This window comes from Mesoplodon densirostris, chromosome 18 (assembly GCF_025265405.1).
Source record: "Mesoplodon densirostris isolate mMesDen1 chromosome 18, mMesDen1 primary haplotype, whole genome shotgun sequence".
Classification (NCBI taxonomy): domain Eukaryota; kingdom Metazoa; phylum Chordata; class Mammalia; order Artiodactyla; family Ziphiidae; genus Mesoplodon; species Mesoplodon densirostris.
Genome location: NC_082678.1, coordinates 14,646,856 through 14,672,154, shown reverse-complemented (window position 1 = coordinate 14,672,154; position 25,299 = coordinate 14,646,856). Strand labels below are relative to the sequence as shown.

The 25,299-nt window shown below is 62.0% G+C and overlaps 1 protein-coding gene across 5 annotated transcripts in view; it reads left to right on the top strand.

Moving 5' to 3' along the window:
• BAIAP2 (BAR/IMD domain containing adaptor protein 2) overlaps nt 1-25,299 on the top strand; it is a 71,159-nt gene that overhangs the window by 35,061 nt on the left and 10,799 nt on the right. For 3 of the 5 annotated variants that reach the window (XM_060081113.1, XM_060081116.1, XM_060081115.1), the window contains exons 4-12: nt 5,983-6,044; nt 6,731-6,802; nt 7,402-7,539; nt 18,509-18,661; nt 21,335-21,559; nt 21,741-21,942; nt 22,591-22,792; nt 23,725-23,793; nt 24,225-24,387. In XM_060081113.1, the coding sequence (XP_059937096.1) occupies nt 5,983-6,044; nt 6,731-6,802; nt 7,402-7,539; nt 18,509-18,661; nt 21,335-21,559; nt 21,741-21,942; nt 22,591-22,792; nt 23,725-23,793; nt 24,225-24,387 (1,286 nt within the window). The remainder of the gene's footprint in view (nt 1-5,982; nt 6,045-6,730; nt 6,803-7,401; nt 7,540-18,508; nt 18,662-21,334; nt 21,560-21,740; nt 21,943-22,590; nt 22,793-23,724; nt 23,794-24,224; nt 24,388-25,299) is intronic. The other 2 variants (XM_060081117.1, XM_060081118.1) reach the window with 1 other exon arrangement.

Sequence of the window (25,299 nt, the reverse complement as noted above, 5' to 3'; positions counted from 1 at the left end):
TACTGAGGCTCTTGCCAGGGGCTGTGAACGTTTCTGAGAGTCTGTTGGGAATTTTTCCGTGTCGGTGGTGAAATAAAACACTTAAGGAAAAGAAGCAGAGCGACTGAGCCGTGGTGCTCCCTCTGGCTCACGATCCCAAGGTTTGGCAGAAGCCAGCTCCTGCTGGGGGTGGCCAGCGGGGGCAGCAGGTCCCCTGCGGACAGCCCCCAACCTCCCCACTCAGCTGGGAAGCGAGAGGGTTGCTGAGTCACCCAGACTTGCTAGAGAGGCGGGCTCCTCGTTGTGGAATCAATTCCTATTCCTATCTGCAGCCTCATCTTCCCAGGGGGCTTTGGACTAGCCTGGAGCAGGGAGCGGTCCCCTCAGAGATGGCAGTGGGCGCCTGGAGGGGCGCTGACCCTGGCTCCCTCCTGGCAGTGGAGGGCTTGGTCTGGCTCTGGAGGAACCTGGGAGGGCTTGGCAGCTCTGAGGCTCCAGCCCCCCACGTGGTCACAGTACTGGCTGGAGGCTCCCCTTTTACTCCCCTCCGCCCAGGGTCTGCTGGCTAGTGGACTCTTGCTCTAAGCCGATGGGAAAAAAAACCTCAAAAATCATATTGCGAAGACTGTGTACAAAAAGAATTCAGAGTTATTATAAAATAAAACTGCTTCCTAAGGAGAGCTGATTATCACAACAGCGAGCACTGTTTGTAACGGCCTGAAAAGTGGAAACGCCCAAATGTCCACCGATGGACATCATGGGCGACTGGATAAACAAAATGCAGCTCAGTCCCTGGAATGTCATCCAGCCGGGAAAGGAATGAAGCACTGCCACACTGCCACGTGGTGAGCCTCAAAACCCAAAAACATGCTCGGTGAGGAAGCCAGACACAGAGGGCCTGTGTCACGGGGTCCCACTGATACTAAACGCTCAGAACAGGGAGATCCGTACAGATAGTAGATTAGTGGTTGCCCAAGGCTGGAGGGAGAGGGGAGTGACTGCTGATGGGGACAGGTTTCTGGAGCCACGATAACGTTCTGGAATTAGGAGTGGCGGATGCTCCTTGAGGACAGAGTGGCCTGTGAGGGGCTACACAGGCCTGGGCCTCAGCCCTCCCTGTCCAGCCATCCCAGCTCAAGTGTTGTGTCCTTGTTGGGGGCCCTGTCCCTGCTGGAAGGCTGGACCAGTTCTTTCTGCCCCTGTCACCAAGGACAAGGCCACCACCCTGCGGGACAAGGGCACAGCCTGGCTTCTGAGGCCGCACAGCCTCTTTTCAGGGGCACACGCACTGTCTGCAGGATTCTCAGGCCGCAATCGTGCAGAACAAAGGTGGTGGCGACTGTCCCGACATTGTGCTGTCTTAGCCACACCAGACAGAACCAGTCTGTGTCCAGCCAGACTGTGCTGGAGGGGAGGGAGGTGAACAGCACGTCGCCTGTGTCGGTGAGGAAGCGCAGCAGCAGCGTGTGCCGACGTGTGCATGTGTGTGTGCGCGCGCGCGCGCGCGCGCGCGCGCGCGCGCGCGCTGCCCCAGCCCCTGCCTTCCCCTGGGGGAGGGGAGTTGCCATGTGTACTGAGTTCCACTCTTAACCCAAAGATACAAGGCTGGTGTTTAAGGTTACCAAGACTACCAGGAATTTTTAAACTCTTAAGAGCTGAAGGGTGTGCAGCCGGAGGTGACTCACTGCTGACCTGGCTGCCTCCTCACAGGGTAAACACTGGGTGGGAGGGCGTCACCTTGTTCTCAAATGCCTGTGTTTCTTTCGGTGGTTTTGTCCTGGATGAAGCCTCATGGCACCCAGGTGTGCCCTCTCCTGTTCCTGCTCCCGATGGCCTGCTCCCAAACCCTCCTCAGTGCCAGGGTGGCCTGCCTGCTCCCCTCCTGTGGCACCCTGGGGCCTGGCCACCTGCCTGCCTCCCCCTCTGTTCACACTCCTCGAGACCCTGGCGGTCCCATCGGTGGTGACAACTGATTACCTTGCTCCCCCGCTCTTTGCTCTGGCAAGGCTGGGTCTGGGCTCTATTTTAAACCTGGTTTTTCGAGTTTAGGGCCCACCTGTGCTGTGGACCGAGACCTGGGTTCCCAGCTGAGGACTGGTAGAAAGCCCGGTGGCCTTCTCCTCCACGTATGGGGTGGGCCTGGGAAGGTGTCCCCACCTCGTGCTGGCCTTTGAGCCCAGAGAAGGGGGGAGGCCCTGGCCGGCCCCATGGCTCCAAGGACCTTCACTCGCCCGCCTCCCAGGACCCGGAAGGGACCTGGGTGAGAGGACGAGAGAGTGTCCGTGCCAATGCCTGAGGCCCCCCGCATTCCTGGGAAGCCTAGTTCCGGGCACAGCCTCATCCCCGGGCAGGGGTGACCGCCCCCTGCAGCTGGCCCACTGCCCCCACAGTGCTCCAGGGTCCACTGCCTGGTGGCTGGTACATGCTCACACCACCTTGCAGACATCATGTACACGTGGCTTCCTGCAGCTGCTTGTACAACGCACCTTAAAAATTCACCGCGTGGACCGGCTTGTGGCAGCCACTGGCTTGCAGCTCAGAGCATGTGCCCACTGCCTGCATGCATGCCCAGGGACACAGGCGGGGCTCCAGTGGGCGGAGGCGATGGGGTGCGTCCCAGTGCATCGACAAAGCCTGGGCTGCAGTGTCCAGAATCCTCAGGAAGCTTCACGTACTCTTCTTGGCAACAGGAATTCCTTATCTAGAGGACTTGGTATTTGTTGTTGTTATTTTTCAGATGTTTTCCTTGAACTCGTTTTGCGTGGCCTTTCCAGGAAATAGGAGTTTTCAGTTTGATCCGGACACTAAGTTACGATTCTGGGGCCTCAAGCATGGCCAACAGTGCCACTTGCTCTGTGTCTTATTTATGGGCTTCATGTTCCTTGAGAAAGTGCATAGGGCCAGAGGGTGACCTCTGGGTGTGGGTTTCCTGTGCGTGCCACCCTTGACACACAGGACGGCATCCCCACCATGCATATCAGATCTGGGGGTGCTGAAAGGCCATGGCGGTGCCGGGAGCCTCATCCCACTCGGGAGCTGCAGGTCTGAGCAGGTCAGGTCAGGGTGGTGGCAGCCTGGCCTTGTCCCCTGGGCTGCCTGCTTGTATTTGTTCCGGTGGTTCCTTTTCAGCCAAGGACAGGGACCAGGCGCCTTCTGTCCCCTGTTGTCCTCGGCCAGTTCCCTGACTCATAGACCACCCCCTGGGGTCGGGATGGGGTAGAAATGGGGTCAGGGCCAGGAGAGGATGAGTGAGACTCACATCCTGTCCTGCTGGGGCTGCTTAGCCTCAGCTCAGCCCTCGGCTGGCGTATGGTTGGTTGACCATCGACCATGCTGCCCCCAGGCAGCCATGGTGGGGGAGGGGCCTTCTTGTCCCCAGGTGCCGCCCCTCCCTGCCCCGCCATACCCAACAGCACTGTCAGGCCTGAGGTCAGGCTGCCATTTGGAGCCTGAGTGGAAAGTAACTTCCAAGGACTCTGGGCCCCCGACAGGCCTCCGCCTGTGCCCAGGTGCCGGTGTCCGTGGCCCTGCCGGCATGCGTGGTGCTCAGTAAATGTTTATCGCTTTGGATTAGGGGATTTGTGCGTCAGGAGCTCTGGTGTCTGCCCCTGCTCATGCATCTCCCCGCTCCGTCCTCTCCCTCCCGGCTCGTGGACAAGCATGGTCCTGGGGGCAGACCTGTGTGGACAGGCCCTGATCCCTGTGGCCCACCCGGTCACAGCCTGGTCACTTAGCTTCCTGGAGCCGCGTGTCCACGGGGCCATAGCAGCACCCCAGGGCTGTGGGGAGAGAGAATGGAGACTGAGGCTCACACATCCAGCCACACGTGTACCCACTCAACACCCACGCACAACACAGCCACACACACTCACACCCACACCCCCTGCGTCCATGCACGCACTCACCCCCATGCACACCCTGTGCACCCACATGCACACACGTGTACACTCTGGCACACACATGCCCTCCCCCACTCACACCCACACAGACACCACCCACTCACGCTCACGCGGCGTGGCACTGGCCCTGACCGCGAGCATCCTTCGAAGCCTCAGGCTGGGCCTGGGCGTCTTCCTCTCTCTGCAGTAGCTGTAAGCAGCTTGGTGCCTTAGGTGCCAGCCTGGGCCCCCCAGGGGTCTGTGCTTCCTCATGTGGTGCCTGGGAAGGGGTCTTCGCACTGTTGGCACAGGCGGCCTGCTGGACACTCAGCCCAGGGCCCAGCGAACCACAGCTATGTGTGGTCTGACCCCATCCTGAGGGGATCCAGCAGCATGCCTGTGTCTCTTTTTCTTTTTTTTTTTTTGGCCACACCCCATAGCTTGCAGGATCTTAGTTCCCCAATCAGGGATCGAACCTGCACCCTCAGCAGTGAAAGCACGGAGTCCTAACCATTGGGCCACCAGGCAACTCCCCCCACCTTGTCTCCAGACGGGGACATGCGGTTGGCTTTGCAGGGCCTACCCCCTGGCACGCCGTGGCTCCTCCCAGCTGCCAGGTGACCCTTGGGGCAGCCCTTCAGAAGCACTCTTGTCCCCTCCTCCTCCCTTGACAGAAAGCTGTGCATCTGAGGCAAAGCCAGGCCTTTGGGCACTCAGCCCAGCAGTGCGCTGAGAGTGAGAACTCAGAACTCAGACGGGGGCGGGGCACCCTCTGGCTGGAGAGGCCGCCCTCCCATGCGCTCCAACAACAGAGAGTGACCCTGGGAGGCAGGGCCCGGGGCCTGCCAGTGGAGGCCAGCACTATGGCCATTTAACAGCCCACTGACCATCGGCAGCCTGCCCCCAGGACTGGAGATCTGTCCCTAAGGGTCCTGCCTGTGGCGATCACCGTGCTCTGTGGTCATCGGGGCCACAAGAGCACCAGCAGCTGATCGAACGGCCCGATGACCAGGAGGAGCTGGCCGTCTCCAGAACCCAGCTGTGCTTCTGGGAGGGAAAGCGACCCCAGGGGATCATCTACGTGCTGTCATTGTGATCTTGGAGGGTGGGCAGCATCATCCCATTAGGGCAGGGGCCACAGGAACTGTTCTGCTTTCTGGCTGGCCTCATGGGGACCAGAGGTGTGCTCATTGTGGCTGCCCCCAAAAGGATCCTCTGGGTCACGTGACCCCTGAGTGGCCTGAATGAGCAGGGGAGGGACGTCCTGGTGTAGGCAGCACCTCGGGACAGGGTTAGTCAGCAAGTGACTGCCCCCGAGGGCAGGGACGGGCCCTCCTCCATGTGCCCACAGCGCATGGTTAGTGCCTGCCGCCAGAAATGGCTGCTTAGCAAATATTTGCCAGTGAAATGAATGGAGCTCGCACTGCCCGTTCCAGACCCACCCTCTGCAGAGGAGGAAATGAGCCATTTGTGCAAGGAGGTCATTCACGCTGACCCTGTGGTTGTGGGCAGTGGCCCTGAGGCTCTTTGGAGGCAGGTGCCATGCGTGCCCCAGCTCGGAGCTTCTGTTCCACAACGTTGATTTGGGGTGGGTGTCGGGACTCTGCTGACCATGACGTGTCTTGGGCCATGGGGTCCCTCCTTCCACGGCCACCCTCCTTCCACACCATGTCCTGGGACGCACAGGGGCTGCATGCTGCAGCTACCTCTGCCTGGGCCCGAGGTAGGTGGGCCGCTGGTGGTTGGCACCTGTGAGAGGAGATGCATGTGCTCACAGGGTCGCACGCAGGGTTGAAACCTGCAAACGTAGGGTCTCCGGTCTTCTTACCTCTGCCATGAATCTCAGATCCAGTGCAGATGCCTGAGGCCCCCAAACCCCCAGAGACACCAAGCGACTGTGTATCCTTGTCATTCTAGAATTTCCCCTCTCCTCTTGGTGGCATCACCTGGAGAGGCACCCCTCCTCCTGCCCCCAGCACACCCCTGCCCGCCGGTCCCCAGACAACAGCAACCCCAGTGCCTGGCCCACTGGTTCCCGCTCCCCAGCCGTGGAGGGAGTGACAAGACAGTGATTCTGAGTAGCTCACTTTCCTCCTGCTTTTCTCTCCTGCCATCTGCCTCCCAGGGGACGTTCTCTTCCAGATGGCTGAAGTCCACAGGCAGATTCAAAATCAATTGGAAGAAATGGTGAGTCCCAGCCTCCCAGTGCGACCCCCGGGGAGGGAGGGTCAGATGCAGGTGAGCAGGTGCTTATCCCAGGCGAGGGGAAGAGCCGGGCATGTGCTCTGGCCGTGCATCCACTAGGGAAGTATGTGCCTTCCTGTGGTCATACCCAGAGAGGTGGGGGCGTCCCCAGGGCCTGAGAGAGAAGTCACATACCAGGGATGTGACCACCATGGGGGCTGAGGATATACAGACAGACCTGGAAGAAAAGGACACGGGCAAGATGGGCTGTTATGCTCAGCTGGCCGCAGGGCCATGACACATCAAGTGGTGGCCTGGGGAAGCACAGGTGCACCGAGACTATAGGTCCTGCCAGGACCCAGCAGGTCCACGGCTCGTGTCAGCTTATGCCTATATTACCCGCCAGCGCGGGAGAGCAGGGGCAGTGGGGAGGCGGTCTCTGTCTCCCCGAGGGAAGCAGAGCCTCCATGCCTGTCGAAGGCCGGGCTTCAGTTCAGCACTCGCTCCCGGGGCCGCCTGGCTCCGCGGGGCCCACCTGCCCCTGCGGGGCCATCAGCTCATGGATCAGATAAGCTCCTCTCTCCCATTGGGGTGCCCAGCATCCCAGGTGCCATGGTCATGGTGACCGCCCCCTCTCTCCCGGGGCGGCCACACGTCGGAGCTGACGGCTGTTTTCTCTCCATGTCCAGCTGAAGTCTTTTCACAACGAGCTGCTAACGCAGCTGGAGCAGAAGGTGGAGCTGGACTCCAGGTACCTGAGCGTAAGTAGCCCGCACCCTGTACCTGCTGGTCACCCTGAGCTGCTTGGGCTCTGCTGTGTGTGAATCGTTCCCTCAGTCTGAACGGTTTCATCTTCCTGTGAGCTCTCCATCCTGTGGGTTTCCTGCAGCTTCTCTGACATTCATGCCCATTTGAGACTAAATGTGACCCCGTGAGTGGACTCTCGCGTCTGATGCCCCACGTGCCAGGTTCCACTACCCCCGCCTCTCGGCCGCTTTTTGTAAAAACGATGTGGGTCAGCTGCCCCGTGGAACCTGTGTGAACTCTGACCCGCTGTCTTTTCCTCGAGTTCTTCATGGCCTGACCCTGCCCTGTCGCCTCTCCCAGGTTGACAAGAGGGCGAGGGGCTGAGCTCTGTCACATAATTTGACCTGAGGCGCTTCCGGCCCTGGGGTTGGAGAGAGGGAGGCTCGGCTGGTTTTCCCAGCCCTGATCTTTGCCTCCAGGGTGGGCAGAGCTGAGGCCTCAGGTTTGCAGCTGCGCAATTCCTGCTGTCCTGGGGTCAGGGCCGCTGTGGCCCAGTTGAGAGCGGGAGGGGCGCACCAGCTCATTGCCCGTGGTTTTGTTGTTTGAATCTCAGGCTGCGCTGAAGAAATACCAGACGGAGCAAAGGAGCAAAGGTGATGCGCTGGACAAGTGCCAGGCCGAGCTGAAGAAGCTCCGCAAGAAGAGCCAAGGGAGCAAAAACCCCCAGAAGTACTCGGACAAGGAGCTGCAGGTGGGACTCGGCCGCCGCGTGCTGGGGGCTCTGCCTGGGGACACAGGAGCATTGGGGCCCCAGTTATGGTTTGGGGACTTCTCGGGCCTTTTAGTGAGCGGTGAAGGGCAGACGCTCTTGTCTGTCCCCAGCACTCCCCCTTCTCGGTCTCGGGGGGGAGGCTGATCCCTCCTGAAGAAACTGGGCAGAGCCAGGCTCCGCTCTCCTGGGGGTTTTGGGTGGTGGGTGCCCGGCGTCCCGGAGCCAGCAGGACAGCAGTCCCATCCTGTAGCCTCGGTGGGTGCCGGAGGGCTCTCCACCAAAGGGCATAGCAGAACCCAGAGGGAATCTTCCTGCCTGTGGCTCTGGATTCCTACCTTGGTGAGAGATCCCAGACTGTTACTCTGATTGACTTGTGAATGCCTGCTCCCAGCACAGACCCGGAGACCCCGGGGCAGGCAGAAGCTGGCTGGTCCAGCATCTCAGCGACCCTGCAGTGTGAGGCAGGTGGCACTGCAGGGCACGGGAGGGGCAGCCCTGGTTGTAGGCGTTACGTGCTGGGGTGAGGGGCAAGGATTTAGGACAGTGTGGCCTGTGACAGGCATGGCCCTGATACACCTGCTTCACCAGAACCCTGCAGCCAGTGGACACAGATCAGGCCCAGACGCTGCTCTCCAAGGGCTCACGTCTCAGATGAGGAGGAGGAACAGGATAGCCCCCAGGGGTCGGCAGTGGAAGCTTCCCCTGGGCACAGGCATGGGGGTGACCCCTGGGATGAACCCCTCACCTGCTGAAGCCCCACCCTTCCTGCCAGCGATCAGGGCAGTGAGCCTGGGGGCACTGCCTGGGGCCCTCTGTGCATGGTGCACGCACATGCCCCATGGTGCCCACACCGCTGCCCGCAAGCACCTCTGGAGCACGCCAGGGCCCAGAGGCTGGTCCTGCCCACTTGAGTGCAGCATAGACGAGCAGGCCCCCTGCTCCCCCGGGGCGGCCCGGCCTCTGCGCCCCTCTGGGCCTGGGGCACCCAGTGGAGAGATTGGGTGGCACAGCGGCAGCTGAGAACCGCAACCCGCTGTGTGGGAAGCAGCCGCCAGTCTCCTGCAGCTCCTTACTCAGGTGTGTTCCTCATGTGGTCGCAGTAACTCAACTCCCGCCTCTCTGTAGCATCCCTTCCCCAAGTCAGACGCGTTTCCCCACGTCTACAGTCTCGGGACCATCGTCTCAAAGACCGTCTGTAACCCATCACCACCTCGAGGCCTCCCCGCGCGAGAGCGCTGCTGCAGGGAACCCTCCCGAGTCACCCCCGCCCGGGATGTGCTCCTGGGAGCGGGTCATGAGGTCGGGGCTGCAAAGACACCTGCGCTGGTGTGCGTCCGTTTTTCTGTTCTGTCCCATCCTTGACGTGTTTTGCCATTTTGTTTCCTGAAAACCTTGACTCGCTGCCTGGGAGGGCAGTGGCCTCCTCAGCGCCCTATCTGAGGGAACCCTGGGGACTGGCTTGGAGGCCTGGTGACAGGGACAGGACGCTGGCTTTCCAGGGGTTCAGCCTGTACACCCCCTGCTCCTTAAGGTGCTTTTTTTTTTCATGACAGCTTTATTGAGAGGTAATTCACATACCATATAACTCACCTGTTTGATTTTGAGTACATTCATAGCATTGTGTAACTGTCACCACAGTCCATTTTAGAATGTTTTCACGGCCCCAAAAAGAAAGCCCGTCTTCACTAGTCCCTCCCCGCCCCGCAGTGGCATGACCGGGATCATACGACATGTGACCTTTTGCGTCTGGCTTCTTGCCCTCAGCGTGATGTTTTTGAGGTTCGTCCACGTTGTGTGTGTCGGTGCTTCATTCCTTTTTATCATCACGTACCCGTGCTTCATTCCCCTTTACGGCCATGGACTCGGAGGCTCCGTCCTGTGCTGAGGCCCTCTCCCTGGAGGAGCTGGTGCTGCTATGACCAGCTTCCTGAGAGCCGTCAGAAGGGACTGTGTCCCGGCTGGTGCATCCTGTGGCTGGGAGAGGACAGGCCGGGCCGAGGTCAGTGCGTGTGGGCGGGCGTCATCCATGGTGTTCACTCCTACATGACTCGGAGCCACATGGGCCTGGGTCATCGTGACTCTGCTGCCTCTGGTTCCCAGTGGCCCGCTCCCCTTGCCCCAGAGCCCCCGCCACCCACTGCAAGACCTCTCTCTTCGGGAGAGCCCTGACGGCTCCACTCTGGAGTCTGGGCCTGCAGGGCCGAGAGGGTGGGATCTGCTCCCCCAGCCACGCAGGGCCAGGGGGACACAGCACGGGCTCTGCAAACCTTAGTCTTTCCGTACGGGCAGTTGGGTGGTGGTTCTCTCCTTGCGGGGGGCCTCCCAGCAGTTCCCCAGCTTGATGAGGCCGGCCATGTCCACCCTGGCCTCCTGGGACCTGGGAGACATCCAGTGCTGACCTTTCTTCCCGTGTCCTAGGGTCACCCCACAAGTGAGGCTCCCCTCTGCCCTGTCTCCTCAGCACAGCCCTGCTGCCCCCAGTGAGGCCCAGTCCCCTCCCGATATCTGCCCCGAGGCTCTCGCTCAGGGGCCTCCTCTTCACACCCCTGTGGCCTGTCCCCGCCTGGGCGCAGCCATGAGGCCCTGGCCGTTGGGTTTGGGTTTGGATCCCAGCTGTGCCCCATGTGCACTGGCCTGGCCGTGTGGTCACGGCGAGCTCCATGGAGTCCTCTCTCGGTTTCCCCGCTTGTGAGGGGTGGACCTCGGCCTTCCATCTCAGAGCAGGAAGGGCCCTGGGGCCTGAACAAAGCGAGGTCACCCCTCCCCGTTCTGTGCACTTCCTCGGTTTCCCTCCTCTGTCCCACCCCTCCCTCGTCTTTCCCAAACCCACCCCACCCCCCTTCTCTACCTGTCCCTTAGCCTCCTGAGGGTGTTATTGCAGTGATTCTCCTCCAGTAATCGAGTTCCTCCCAGGGAGGGCTGGGGGCTGTGTTCCATGCTGACCCTCTCGCCGTCCAGCCCAGGCTGCTGACGCGGTGACAGGTGGCATGTGATGTCATTCCGGTTGTGGTTGTCTTTCCAAGGGTGGGAAGCACAGCGACAGTCCAACCAGTGTGTTTTTTTCCCCTGGTGGCGCTGAACCTGAGAGGCCAGACTGGGGCACCCTCAGAGTCCCTCGTCCCGCGTCTGTGCTGGAGGGGGTGGGTGCTCAGTGTGCTCTGAGACGGTGGAAGGCACGCTGGCTGCCTGTCCCATGGATGGTTCTGGCCTACCTGGTGGCCTTGTGGAGGTGCTCAGCCCACCTGGGCATGTGAGGGTCCTTTGGCACCTGGGTCTGTTCCTTCTGGTTCTTGAAACCTTTGCAGACCTGGCCAGGAGCCAGGGCCTGATGTCTGCTTTGAGGTGTGGCTGATGGGGGCTGGGAGGGCCTTAGGCACCTTTTGGTGTGACAGCCCCTCCCCTCCCCACCGTTTCCCCTGGAGGAAATGCCTGGGCAGGGCAGGTGTGCTGAGCCAGCCCTGCCCCTCGCCTTGGCTGAGGTCCTGCTAGTTACAGGAAATGGTCTTTTTAAGACACTCTTTTTTTTTTTTTTTGGCTGTGTTGGGTCTTCGTTGCTGCGCCCAGGCTTTCTCTAGTTGCGGCGAGCGGGGGCTACTCTTTGTTGTGGTGCGTGGGCTTCTCATTGCGGTGGCTTCTCTTGTTGCGGAGCATGGGCTCTAGGCGCGCGGGCTTCAGTAGTTGTGGCACGTGGGCTCAGTAGTTGTGGCTTGCAGGCTCTAGAGCTCAGGCTCAGTAGTTGTGGCGCACGGGCTTAGTTGCTCCGCGGCATGTAGGATCTTCCCGGGCCAGGGATCAAACCCAAGTTCCCTGCTTTGGCAGGCGGGTTCTTAACCACTGTGCCACCAGGGAAGCCCAAGGCACTCTTTTCCTGAGGAAGAGCAGGACTCTGTTCTCCTTGTCTCCATTTCTTAGAACGGCCGACACCCCAGCTCTCATGCAGTCCACTGCCATGGGGGCAGCTCTGTCGGTCCAGACTGTAGTTCACGGCCCTGCCCTGGAGAGCTTGGCCTCGCCTGGACCCGTAGGACATCCTGGCCACTAGACCTGCTTACTCCAAGCAGATGTGTTTGCACACTGTAACCAAGTGAGGGCAGGATTCCAGACTGTTTGGGCCCCTGGGGAGGTGGGGAAGGACCCCAGGCACCTGTGCCCCCCCCCGCTCTCTTGAAGCCCCCTCTGTATCCCCAGCGTCTCCACTCCGGGGACCTTGACTGGGGCCTGGGTCACATGTAGCCCAGTGGGCAGTATGTGTAGGTGGGCGTGGGCCTGGGCCCCACAGCTGGCACAGGGGCCACACCTGGGCGTCCCTGAGCCACAGAAGCCCCTGGGCTGACGTGAGCTGCAGCACCTCTTGGCAGAGGAGGTGGGACCCCCAGACCGATGGAGCCCATGCACCTCTGTTTTCTAGGTATGGATACGCTGCCCAGGGCTCGCATGGGTGGATGCAGGTGGGGGCTGACTCAGTGGTCCTGAGATGGGTGGACTTCCTTGGGTCAATCCCTGGGGTCACCTGTGAGCCTTCTGGAGCCCCTGGTCCATGTATTTTCCCTCCCCGACTGGAGCTCAGTGTGGGCAGGATGCTCGCCAGGGAGGGTAGAGAGGCCCCCGAGCACTGGCCAGGCAGGGGTTGACCCTTGGAGCACCTACACACCTCCCCCGAGGCACCTCAGCTCCTGAGCGGGGCGGAGGCTTGTCCGCTGTGAGCGTGTCTGTCTCTCTGTCAGTCCATCTGTGATGGGCTCCCCGTGAGTGGGACTGGGCCAGTTTCGTGAACTGCTGTTAATTGAGACTGTGTTTTGGGATTTCCAGCGAGAGAATTGATTTTAATTATAGGTCAGGGAACAGGCACTTAGAGGCATTTGGGGCACAAACTAGGACAAAGGGTTTTTTTCCAGAAGTAGGGAGCACACCAAGTACTGCCCACACGGCTGAGGTCACGCCCTGCACCTCTGGTCATTGCCATGCCCGCCGGACCAGGAGCTGACAGAAGCGCCCATCTCTGTGGAGGCGGCTACAGGGGACAGTCAGTGGAGGACGTACCGTGTGTCTGACAGAGTGTGGTCACAGGCCTCGTCTGGCGCCCTGTCTCTGGCCCAGGGTCCCCCTCCCCAGGCATGAGGGTGCATGGTTGTACTTTAGCCTGACTGTCAGGTTCTCAAAGCTTCGGGGTGATTCTGACGGACAGCCGGCCCCTGGCTGGTTGGCGGTCTCCAGGGCTTCTGACGGAAGGGTCCGGGCTGGGGTGGGACTGGTGCCGAGAGCCATCCCGGATGAAGCACTTTGGGAAGCAGTGCTGGGTGGAGTTGGTCAGGCTCTGGGTGCACGATCCCCTTATAGATCCGGAGGGACTTGGCCAAGGATTTCTCCCGTTTCTGTTTCCTTTGGCCCCAGCCCAGCTCTGGTTAGGCAGGAGTCCTCATCCTCCAAGGGACACCATGACTGTTAGAAAACCCAGCAGTCGTCCGTGCCTTTGGGATTCGCGTTGGTGTGTGGCCGGCCGGTGGGGGCCACGGGGAGGCAGTGTGCCCTTCCCACCCCTTGTGTAGGCTCTGAGGGAGGGGCCGCCAAGACCGCAGCAGAGGGGAGAGCCCAGGAAGAGAAGGCTGGAGGCAGATGGATGGGCGTGGGTGTGGGGCATTGGGAGGGCAGAGGGCCCACCCATCCAGCTGGGGTTTAGGTTGCCAGGGGCCCCCTTCTCTGCCCTGATCCATCTTCCCCGTTCCCTCTCTGAGGCGCAGAGAGTGGGGCCTCAAGTGTTCTGGGTGTGGGGTGTGGCTGTTGCCGGGGCCTGTGCTGACTGAAGCAGGCGGTTCCTGCAGTTTGCTCCCCCTCACTGGGCTCCCTTGTTCGGGGAGGCGCCTCCAGATTGCCCTCTGAGAAAGGGGAGAGATTTGTTCTATTTCAAGGGATGTGTAATTAACAAAGCAAAAACAAAATAACCATAATTTAGATCTTCAAAAAAGATAATGGCAGAGGCTGCTTCTGTTAACATGTGGAGTTTGACGGCAGTGGTTTAAGCCCCTTATGCGTCTGCTGTTCTCATTTTAAAAAGCTCTTCAGTGTGAAAGGCGGTCTGTGGACAAGGCACCGCATCCCAGCAGCGGGACATCTTCTTTCCTTGGAGTATAAGCATTTAGGGGTCCTCCTGGAAAAAAACAACTGAGAAGCCAGAAGCCACTGCGCCCTCTTAAGGCGTCTGCGTCCACAGATGGTATCAGGATTCTCAGTCCTCTGGGGGGCTCTTTCCCTTCCCCTGCTCCCCCACAGACCTACCCCCAATTCCCCAGATCAAGCCACACAATTCCCCCTGCAGACTGGGCTGCCTACTTGGATAGCACCGTGGGAAATCTGGAGCATCTTATGCTGTCAGAGCTGAGAGGGCTTTCGGGGGGCAGCACCGGGCACACGGTACCTGTCTTTTCGCACTGAGAGGTGGGCATGTGAAAAAGTAAGAAGAAACAGGTGAAGTGTTTTATTTAGCGGCACACGTCTAGAGTGTTATTTAGACACGCAATCATTATAACAAATACTAGTGAGGTGTTTTGCGTTCCTGTTTTTCTGCTGAGTCTTTGAAGTTGGATGTGAATTTTGTACTTGCAGAACCTCCAAGATCACGTGAGGCAGGGGCTGCCATGTCGGGTGGTGACGATCTGGCTCAGCCCCTGAGGAAACTTGAGACCCAAAGGGTCCAGAGACTTGGCAGGGACCACCCAGCAAGGTGGGCACAGAAGCCCGGGCTCCATCCTCCTGCAGGTCCCAGGGCAGCAGAGCAAACCCCAGACCTGGATGGTGCAGATCCTGGAAGTTGGATGCACTCCCTGGTGGCCGCCCAAGGCCTCGGCTCAGCATGCTCACGGAGTGCTGAGACCCGTCCCCTTGGACCTCCAGCCTTTGTCAGCATGTCCAGCCCACTGGTGTGGACAGTAGTGGCCCCACGTTCTCTCCTGGGGTCTGGGCATGGGGATGCCCATGGGTGCACCCCTCCCAGCACATCCTTTGTGGACACGCCAGCGTGTGAGTGTACCGGGCAGGGCGTGGGCAGTGGGATCTGTTTGGTCACGGACCACCACCACCCCGCCCCCACCCCACCCCCACCCCCCGCCAATCTAGTGATGGCTGTGGGCCCTTTCTCAGGAAATTGGGAAGCCCGGGGCCCATGGGTCCCTGATGCCTGCAAGAGGCACTGCACTTTCTGCCTAAGGATGTGCCCACAGCACATTCGCCACAGAGCTGCTTGCTAGCTGTTGTGTCTGCTGGACCGTGGGCAGGAGGGCACAGTTGCCCTCTTGCTCAGCCCCGGCCCCGAGCCTTGCTCTGAGCTTGTGCTTAAATGAGATTTTTAAGGGTCCTCCAACAATCCACTGAACCGCTGCCACAGCCCTCACCAAGCTTCACCCACTGACCCAGGCTGGCCTCCCTATTCTTGGCCTGGGTGCCAGGTGCATCAGACCAGGGAGTATGTACAGGCCCAGTCAGCAGGCTCCAGGGAAGCCACTGGCTGCCCCCAGAAGGTGCCCAGTGACCGAATGAATGCAGCTTGGGGGCGTCAGATTCTGGCTGTACCTTCCTGTACATCACAGCTAATTGGGTTCCCTCCTTGTCTCCTTGGAGTAATGGTTACCAGTGGTGACAGCTGAGGCCCAAGGATTCCGCTGTCATTCACAAGCTGCAGTGGTTAGGGGCAGCGTTGATGTTTTGAGAAACGTGGGAAAGCCACGATGGCCTATCCAGTGAGGGAAACCAAAGCCTCGGGTGTTTTCTAGAACGCCCCTCCCCCGCTCTGAGTCACCGGCTTGCTCCACAGAGGAGAGGAGACATGTGTTCTGATCACTTTTGTCTTCTCGGATTACAGGGCTGTTCAGCCCAGGGTGACTAAGTGGGAGCGTTCTGTGGGTCTTAAATGCTTTCAGCTGGGTGTTTCTATAGTGTGGTCTCCATAGCACCCGCTAAGCAAGGAGCAGGGGAAGGTGGGGGCAGGGAGGATGCAGGACGTCAGGAGCCTGGCCAAGGTGCCTGCCCGTGGCAGGGACCGGCTTGGGGCGTTTTCTGGGGCCTGTTGCTAAATCATCAGAGCTGTAGGGTCAGGCACGTTCTGTCCTCTGCACGTCCCAGAGAGCGCAGACACTCCTGCACATTTGGGGGATGTCCCTGCCGACAGCGGCCAGTGGCCAGCGTGGCCTGGAGGCTGCAGCGGGGGGCGGGGCGGGGGGGTGTGTTCTCCTCCTCCACCCGATCGAGGGTGAAGCTCCTCACTTGGCCTGGATTTCTAGGATCTGCCCGTGAAGTGGTGGCCTCTCTCCACAAGGAGGCGGCGTCCTGGGAAAGGAGGTCAGGAGGGCCTGCCGCCGTTCCTTGACAAAAGTGGCAGCAGGTGTCCTGGCCGGCTAGCGCTCTGCCCAAGCCAGATGCTTGGTGTGGGGACCGTGGAGGAAGGGTCGGCTCTCCAGGTCCTCGTGGCCCCCGCCTGGGCTGGCCATCCTGGCCGGTGTAGCTCGACGTCTCTCCTGCTCTATCCCAGGCACCTGTGGTCCCTGGGAAGACATGGGGTGGCTCTCGTAGCCCCAGGTTCCCTGCCTGAGACCTGAGCTGCTCTTGGCCATACTTGGGGCTCGTTTGAATAAATGGAAATCTTAAAAATAAACCACCACTCCCTCCCCAGGCACGGGAGGCTGCCAGGCAGCTAATGAGGCCAGCGCCCCGCGCCATCTCATCCAGAGCTGGTTTCTCTCCCCTCCAGGGAGTGGGAGCGTTGAGGTGAAAGATGTTACCGCAGCCTGAAAACCCAGAAACCGTCGGCAGGACGGACGGGGACGCCGGGCCGGCACGAGGGGGAGCCGTTCTCAGCAGCGGGCTCAGGGCGGGCGGACCCTGGGGGCCCATGTCCCAGTTTACACTGCTGTCCTGGGGCAACCGCTGGAAGAGGTGTCTTGCCCTCCCCAAAGTCCCCAATTAGGGGATAGTGGACGGTCTCCCTTGGGCCTTACTGCATGAGGCTCCACACTGACCTCTCAGCACCTCAGCCCCTCTTGCCTGGGCGTGGGGTCTCCACATGCCTGCCTCACCCTGCGCCCACCCCTGGCCAGCACTGCAGCAGCCCCCAGGGAGGGTAGGAGGTGGTGACCCCGGGGAAGGGCTGGCCGGCTGGGGCTTACCCTGGGGTTAAAACCCAAACTCCTTCCGGAGCCTCGCAGCGACTTTTCCTGAGGCTGCCCCTTAAGGGGCTCCCAGGACCCCAACCGAGCCCCTGTGTGTGCCCCTGTGTGCAGGGATGGGCAGGACAGGCCGAGGGAGGCGTCTTTGTTCAGGGCTGGTTGAAGCCTGCAAGGCCACGCCGATGTCCCACTATCCCCTGGATGGGGTAGGACAGCCACGGAGCAGAGCGGGCATGGGACCCTCCAGGGGATTTCAGTCTAGCATTGGGTGTTGTTTAGGTGATGGGGCAGGGGCGGCGCGGGTGTGCATCAGGGTCCCCCTCTCTGTGAGGGAGCCCTGCCCCTTCCAGGCCCTTCTGTCCAGAGGGTGTTCCCGCCCCCAGGCTTCCTGTCCGCATAGGGGCTTCGCGTGTGAGCACAGCCTTGCCCATGGTGGCCTCCACAGGCCCCCAGTAGCACCCCAGATCTGCAGACTTGCTCCCCCACTTCCTGGAGGAGCCATGGTGCAAGGGGGTGTCTGCAGGAGCAGGGGCAGCAGGCTCTGATGCGCACGTGTCTCAGAACCTGGAGAAGAGCGCTTGGAGCTGCTGGGCTGCTGGGCGGGGGCCCGTGGCAGCGGAGGCAGGGCTGCCCTGGAGGCCTCTCTCCTCCTGCACAGACTTTCTCAGGCACACCCACCCCGCAGGGTGGCCGGCCCTGTGGCTGCTCAGGAGGACCAGGGCCGGCTCCTTTAGGGGTGGGGTAGTGGACTGGCCCATTTTGGCTGCCCTCCCAGGGCGAGGAGGGGGGTGGGGGTTCAGTGTTGAAGGCGGGGTCATCTGCAGGCATTAGAGGGGGGAGCAGGGTCCCAGTCCTGGTGGGTGCTGGGCAGGCCCTGCCTGGGGTAGTGTGCTCACTCACGCTGACTGAGCTGTGCGCTGGTGAGAGCGCTGGGGACGGCCCACGCCCGGCAGGCGGGCCCTCGCCCTCCAGCTGAGCGCTGCTGGAGGGGAGGAGAGGTGGCAGGAACAGCCTGCACCACCCACCCACGCTGAGTCAGAGCTGGTGGAGGAGGCAGGCGAGTCAGGCGGGGGAGGCCGCCCTCTCGTGGCCTGGACCTGCCCGTGCCGCCGGAGGATGGGGCTTGATTCGGCAAAGGCTGCTCCCTGGCCGGCCAAAGGAGAGCGATACCAGCTTGGGGCGGGGAGTCTGTGCCCCGTGTGGAGCGTGGAGGGGAGAGAGGGGAGACAGGAAGGGGGTTGGCAGGGCTCCCACGCCCGGGAAGCCAGGCCCTGCAGACCCACACCCAGACGTGGAGGGGCCTGCAGGCCTCCCTGGGACAGCTGCCCCCAGTCTTGCTGGTACTTTGTTACTGAAACTTTCCAACCTGCAGAGAACGTTCTGGTGTGCCCCAGTATCAAGCGGGGTCTCCTGTGTCTGCGTTCTCTGCCCACCCCCATGGGATCTGGGTGTGAGTTAGTCATTCTCCAACACAGTGCCAGCTGAGCTTTCCTACCGAGCATTAGGGTGGCTTTTACTAGGTTTGGAGTCCAGGTCCGAGGGAGGTGACCACCGCCACCAGCCTCACCAAGCAACCTGCCAGCATGGTCCCCACATGTCCGGCTGCCGGGGCACCAGGGGGCAGTGGCACAGCAGGGCAGCCCCATGGCCAGAGTGAGTCACATGGCCGAGCCCCGCACCAGTGCGCCGGCCGGGAGGTGTGCTCCCCCTCCGTGGGGCCGCCCAGAACTGGAGGTGAGCGCGTGCTGTCCCGTCACTGGCTCATCTGCCTCTTCTACCCCCTCTCCCACCCCCAGTACATCGACGCCATCGGCAACAAGCAGGGGGAGCTGGAGGGCTACGTGTCCGATGGCTACAAGACTGCCCTCACCGAGGAGAGGAGGAGGTTCTGCTTCCTGGTGGAGAAGCAGTGTGCCGTGGCCAAGAACTCCGCCGCCTACCACTCCAAGGTGGGTGCTCACTCTGCGTGGGGCCGAGCCCTTGTTGGCAGAAACGACTGCTTCCCCCGGGAGCACCGGGACGCGTCCAGCCCGGAGTTGTCCTGAAGCAACAGTGTGCAGAACGTCCCGTGTGTTTCGGATTTCCCCAGGGTGAGAGTTCTGGAAGGAGAGTTGCCAGGTTAAAGCTGCAGATGCTTTAAGGCTCTTGTTAGAAGTTGCCGTCTGTGTTTTTGAGAGCACTTACACTAGCAGCCAACTAAGAGGGTCTCCTCCAGGGATCAAGCTCCTTGGGAGGGGCTGCAATGCCAGGGAACCCCACAGAGGCCAGCTTAGGCCCCCGGGGCCAGTGAGACCCAGAGGGCACACCTCCCCTGCAGGGACAGGTAGCTTCACTGGGGCTTCTGTTCCTGTAGTCCACAGGTAGGAGCTGGGGTGGGGCCAGAGCTGTCTGCGGGAACAATCCAGAACGTTCTGCGAGTTAGGTGTGGTTAGGCAGCTCAGCCAACCAGGGAGGCCCTCGTTTGTGTCCTTTTTCCATAAAAGGCTTCTGCGGGTCAGCACCTCATACACATGCTTGATCTGACTCAGCTTCTGGTCCCCAGGCTGGAGCTGCCAAGGAGACAGATGCCCTCCCTCCGTGGAGAGGCTCCTGCTTGCCTGGGCCTGCCCAAGGGCCTGCTGCCACCACAGGTGCAAAGCAAGGACGGTGACAGGACTTTTGTCCTTTGTAGGGTCGGGGGTCGGGCCACCCCGCTGAATGGGGCTTTTCCGTCAGGTCCTGTACCCCGAGGGCTCACTGGCAGCAGGGCGGTGCTTGCTGCAGCCGCAGTTCTCCAGCAGGGCCGCCGCAGCGCCCACGCGGCCCCAGGCAGCACTGTGGCAGGCGTATGCGCCCTCTGGCGGCTGGGCCCTGTGACTGGTCAGGGAGAGCGCAGGCCCATCCGTGCCGGAAGGGCAGGAAAGCCGTCTTTTTCCAGGACGCCACCATCTCCGTCTCCTGGGGGGCCTGATCGTGTGTATGCGAGACACGACAGCTAACTTTCCAGGGAGCTGGACGCCAGCCCCCTGGTAGGTTTAAAAGAGGCACAAGCCCCCCGGGCTGGGGCACCGGGGCACGAAGGCAGGACCACCCCAGCCTATTCCCAGCAGCAGGCGCCCGGCATTTCCCTGTGCCCAACAGCAACAGGGCCGTCATCAGGGTGGGAGACCTGGGCTGCGGCACCCTGATCCTGGGTTGTCCCTGTTAGTACAGGGTCTCTGCTGACCCGCTTTCTCACCACCAGCCCAGACCCATCAACTATTTCTCTCAACCAGGAGCCAGTTAGTAAATATCTCGTTTTGGCTGTTGCACAGAGAAGTGGCCACAGATGGGTAAACCAACGGACGTGGCTGTGTTCCAGTCAAACCTTGTTCACAGACGAGCAGCCAGCCCTCGGGCGGTTGTTTGTTGGCCCCTGGTTTAAACCAGCAGGTGGTAGAGGGGGCCACGGCCTGCTCCAAAGGGCTGTTTGTCCAGCAGCCTCCAGTTTCCCCATGTGGGCGCCACCTCCCTGCCCCAGACACAGGTCAAAAGAAGTGGGAAGAGAGACTTCCCTGGCGGTCCAGTGGTTAAGACACGGCGCTTCCATTGCAGGGGGCGCAGGTTCGATCCCCAGTCAGGGAACTAAGATCCCGCATGCCGCACAGCACTGCCAAAAAATAGGGGGAAAAAAAAAGTGGGAAGATAAGTGAGGAGAGACAGTGAGGGCTGGACAGACCCTTCCGAGGTCCTGGAGACCATGGCTGCCCCAAGCTGGGGCGCAGCTCCACCCAGGGGGGTTCTGGGGTCTGCAGTGGAACATGGGTTGTGTCACCTGTTGCAGGTAGGGTAGCCCACTTTGGTCAGAGGGCCAGGAGAGGGGGAGGGCACAGCTGTACCCCAGGCCCTGAGTGTGTCCATGTCGTGGACACAGGGCCCCTGAACGGGCTGCAGGGAACCTCAGGCTGGATCTCACTTCTGGCTGTACCCCCATCCTGGGGCCCTGGTCACGCCTGTGGCTTCCTCATCCTTTGTCAGGCCCTGTGCTCTTCTGGCTAGCTGTGTCCTGGGCAGGCCGTGGTGCACGCTGGGGGGACAGCTGGGCTTGCGGGCCCCTGGGTGGCGCCCTGATCGTAGCTGGGCTTTGGGCAGCTCTGTCCCTTCCCCACGGTCCCCTCTGTCCCTGTGAGGTCTCCTGGCCCTCAAGTCTGCCCGAGTGGCGCCCTTCCTAGTATCTCATGGTCTGCCCACAAAGGGCCTTTCTGTTCCGTGGCTGACCACTTGAGCACCTGTCCATTTCAGCTCCCTCGGGCCCCTGGGGAGGCCCCGCCCTGATCAGGCCTTGGTTTGATCTCATTCCTGGGGGTCCCTCGACTGCACAGCTCAGTGCATCATATCAGCCCCTTTCCCAGGTCGGGGGTCAGGGACTTACAGGTGGCTCATCTGGCTGTAAGGCACCCCACCTGGCGAAGAGCAGCCCTAGCCAGGTGTGCCCCTCCCGGGGTGGGTGTGTCTCTTTAGAAGCCTCCCAGTGCCAGGCGGGAGCCAGGGGGCTGCATCAGTGAGGTCGGCAGCAGGCCCTGGCCTCCCCCAGCCCCGCGGGCAGGCTACAGGAGCCTGCGGCCGGCCCTCATTGCCACCCTGTTTGGCTTTCTCCGCTTCAGGGCAAGGAGCTGCTGGCGCAGAAGCTGCCACTATGGCAGCAGGCCTGTGCCGACCCCAACAAGATCCCAGACCGCGCCGTGCAGCTGATGCAGCAGATGGCCAGCAGCAACGGGTCTATACTCCCCAGCGGCCTGTCGGCCTCCAAGTCCAACCTGGTCATCTCAGACCCCATTCCGGGGGCCAAGCCCCTGCCGGTGCCCCCTGAGCTGGCCCCGTTTGTGGGGGTAAGTCCTTGCTCTGGAAAGCTTTATGGGGGCGTGGGGGGATGGCCCCCCTTGCCACCAACGGTTGGCATCCCATGGCAGCTGGGGCGCACCCCTGCTGGGAGCAAGGGGTTCTCCACGCTGGCCTTACCCGGGCCGGGCCCTCCTGCCACACCGCCCCCATGCCGCCTCTTCCCGACAGCGGCTGTCTGCCCAGGAGAACACGCCTGTCATGAATGGCGTCTCGGGCCCAGACAACGAGGACTACAACCCCTGGGCTGACCGCAAGGCCGCCCAGCCCAAGTCCACGTCTCCTCCGCAGTCTCAGAGCAAGCTGAGCGACTCCTACTCCAACACGCTTCCTGTGCGCAAGAGCGTGGCCCCCAAGAACAGCTACGCCACCAGTAAGAGCTCCACTGGGGCCCCAGCCCTGCCCCGCCAGCAGTAGTAGCATCACACCTGAGGGGAGGCTGGGGAGGTCCAGAGGCTCGCAAGTGTGCATGCCTGTGTGCAGCACCCCGGGGACCCCTTTGAGATTGCCTTCCTGCACCCTTGGTCTTGGCCAGGCTCCCCCATTAAGTGAATATGATAGGGTGGGGCAGTGTGGGAACGCCAGCAGCTCAGCTAGTGACAGGAGCAGGTGGATGACGCTGGGGAGGGCTTTGCTGGCCGTGTCACAGTTTCCCGCCCTGTCGTGTCTGCTGTGGTCGGCACTCTCCCTCCTGCAGCCCCACCGGTGGCCTCGGCCCGTGAGGGTCTCCTGATTAGCAGATGGGAAAGCTGAGGCTCAGGCCCAGAGAATTGCCCCTGCTGATGAGTGGCAGGTCAGAGGCTGAATCCACACGCACCCCAGCTCCCAGGTCCTTCCAGAGTCTGAGCCAAACAGCCCTGGAGGCCTGGTAGTCATCCGTCAGGATGGACAGTCCACCTCCAGGCCCACCTGGGGCCTCCTAGCATCTCACCATCGGGCAGCTGAGCTGACGGGGAGGTGACCGTGCCCTTACCCGCTCGGGGCAGAGATCCCCCTCACACCTGCCCTGTCGTCCCGGCAGCCGAGAACAAGACCCTGCCCCGCTCGAGCTCCATGGCAGCTGGTCTGGAGCGCAATGGCCGCATGCGGGTGAAGGCCATTTTCTCCCACGCGGCTGGGGACAACAGCACCCTACTGAGCTTCAAGGAGGGCGACTTCATCACCCTGCTGGTGCCCGAGGCCCGTGACGGCTGGCACTACGGCGAGAGCGAGAAGACCAAGATGTGAGTCCCGTGTGGGCGGCGGGGGCGGCGGCCTCACGACCTGGTCCGCAGACGTCCTGACTCTGGGCTCTGGGTCCTCCTTTGAACTGACAATCCAGGTCCCACGCTTCTGTTGGGAGGGACAGATGTAGCCGAGGGCCCCCCACCATCCCTCACTTCCACATCCCCTGACTTGGCCTATCACCCCACGTGTGCCCTCCCCGTCAGCAGAGGCCAGCCTCCCACCCCAGAGCCTTTCCGTGCATGTGAGCAGCCCTCGTGCTGGGGTTCTAGAAGTGGCCTTGAGCCGGATGGACCGCGCCTTCACGGCTTAATTGAACGCCTGTTGCCAAGAGGCTGTGCTAACGCCTGGCTCTTGCTCAGCCCGGGGCCGCCCAGGTCAGGGGCTGTCCCCTCCCACTGCCACCGCCACCACCGTTGTCTGCATGCGTCTGTCCGCGGGGTGAGAGACCCCTGCCCCAGGGCAGAAGCAGCCTGCCTTAGCCGGGAGGGAGAGGCTGCGCTGAGCTTGGCTCTGGCCCACTGGCAGCCGCCACCCTTGAGAGGCAGCTCTGAGGAGCAGGGGCGCCTCCAGGGCACCCGCATCCCCAGCACCAGCCTGCCTCCCCCAGGCAGCCTCTCATGTTGGTGCCATGGTTCTGTGTGGCCACTTGGGGCTGAGGCCCTGCCCAGCTGGGCCACGTGGCAGGAAACCAGCCCTGTTTGTTGAAGAAGTAAGAGCCCTGCCTGGGTCCTGGCACCTTCGCTCACCCCCAGCCTTGCTCCTGTCCGGAGCAGGGCAGTTCCGAGCTGGATGCACACCCCGCATGGGTACTGGGGTCTCCTGGTCTCCCTGGAGCGTGCACACAGGTGCAGCCAGGCCGGGGAATGGGTGGGACTTGGCGCCGGAACGCAGAGGCCCCGGCACACTCTGACAGGGTCTGCTCTTCCAGGCGGGGCTGGTTTCCCTTCTCCTATACCCGGGTCCTGGACGGCGACGGCGGTGACAGATTGCACATGAGGTGAGCATGCCGACGGGGGCAGGTGGCCCGTAGCTCTGGGGAGGGGCTGCGCGTTTGAGGCCCTAGGGTGCAGGGGTGCGGAGGTGTTCTGAGGACGGCGTCTGAGAGTCCCGGGGGTCGCTGGCAGCTGTGCGGGGCAGGGTGGGGGCCCCGTGAGCCCCCCAGGTCGTTCTGGCCCTCGGGAGAGCAGGAGACTCGCTGCCGGAGCCAGCAAGGGGCTGAGCAGCTGCCGTAGGGCTCGGCTCCCCTCCCGCCTGCACGCTTTACACCCTGCTCCTAGGAGGGTGCTGGCCCACCGGGGCAGCGTGGCTGCACCCCGGGCCATGGAGAGCAGCCTCTCGTTCCGCCTTCTTTGCGGGGCCCGGTGAGGTGGGGGGCCCGTGGGGGCCGGGCTGGGCCCGAGCTGACGGCCCTGCGCCCCATCCCCACAGCCTGCAGCAGGGCAAGAGCAGCAGCACGGGCAACCTCCTGGACAAGGAAGACCTGGCCCTCCCGCCCCCGGACTACGGCACATCCTCCCGGGCCTTCCCCGCCCAGACGGCCGGCACTTTCAAGCAGAGGCCCTACAGCGTGGCCGTGCCTGCCTTCTCCCAGGTGAGTTGGGGGCCTTGGCAGGGGCCGTTGATGGGTGGGCTCGGCCGCAGCCCTGTGTTGGCACCTCCACCGGAAGGCCGTGGGCTCGGGGGTTTGGGCCTGGCATCTGCACCCCTGCTGTGGCCACCTCAGGGGACACAGCCCGACGTCCTCTGTCGTCTCAGGGCTCTAGGGAAGGCACGGCGGCCCCTCTGCCTGCCCTTCCCTCGGGCTGGGGTGCTGCCGGCCTTGAGACTGCTCTGGATGCTGCCTCTCGGGAGGATCCCCTTCCCTGAGAGCCGTGGGGCTCCTGCAGTCGTGGGTCCGAGTGCAGACGAGTGCCTGCCACTTAGGCCCTGAGATGTGGCCGGAACCTTCTAGTTAGCGTGTTTTTGGGGCCCTTAGGAGGCAGGGCCGGGCACGCGTGGTCAGGCCACCTGGTACCAGGCGACCAGAGGGAGAAGACTGAGGCTTGTTTCCCCGGTGGATCCCGTGATGGATCCCCCAGTGTGCCTGGTGGTCTTGAGGTCAAGGCGCGGCTAGGGTGTGAGTGTGGACGGTGCTGCACAGCTCTGCTGGGGAAGCTCGTGGGGTGGAGGCGGCCCAGGCTTCCAGGACGTTCATCTGCTGTGGCTGCGTGGTAGGCAGGGGCCAGCAGCTCTGTTCCGGTGCCGCTCTCTAGGGCAGGGCCTCCCTCGGTTTGGGGGTTGGGGAGCCCAGGCAGAGCAGAGAGGAAGAGAAGAGAACTCAGGTTTCTCTAGGGTTTGAGCAGCCAGAGAGTTGACCCAACAGCTGGGGCTCCCATGTTGACAGTGTGATGTCAGAAGTGGGTGAGGCAGGGAAGGGCTCTGGGTACGTGGTGGCCGACTCTCCCTGTCCAGCTGTCCCTGTCCGGCAGCTGTCCTGTCCTCACCCACCTCTCCTTCCTGTGAG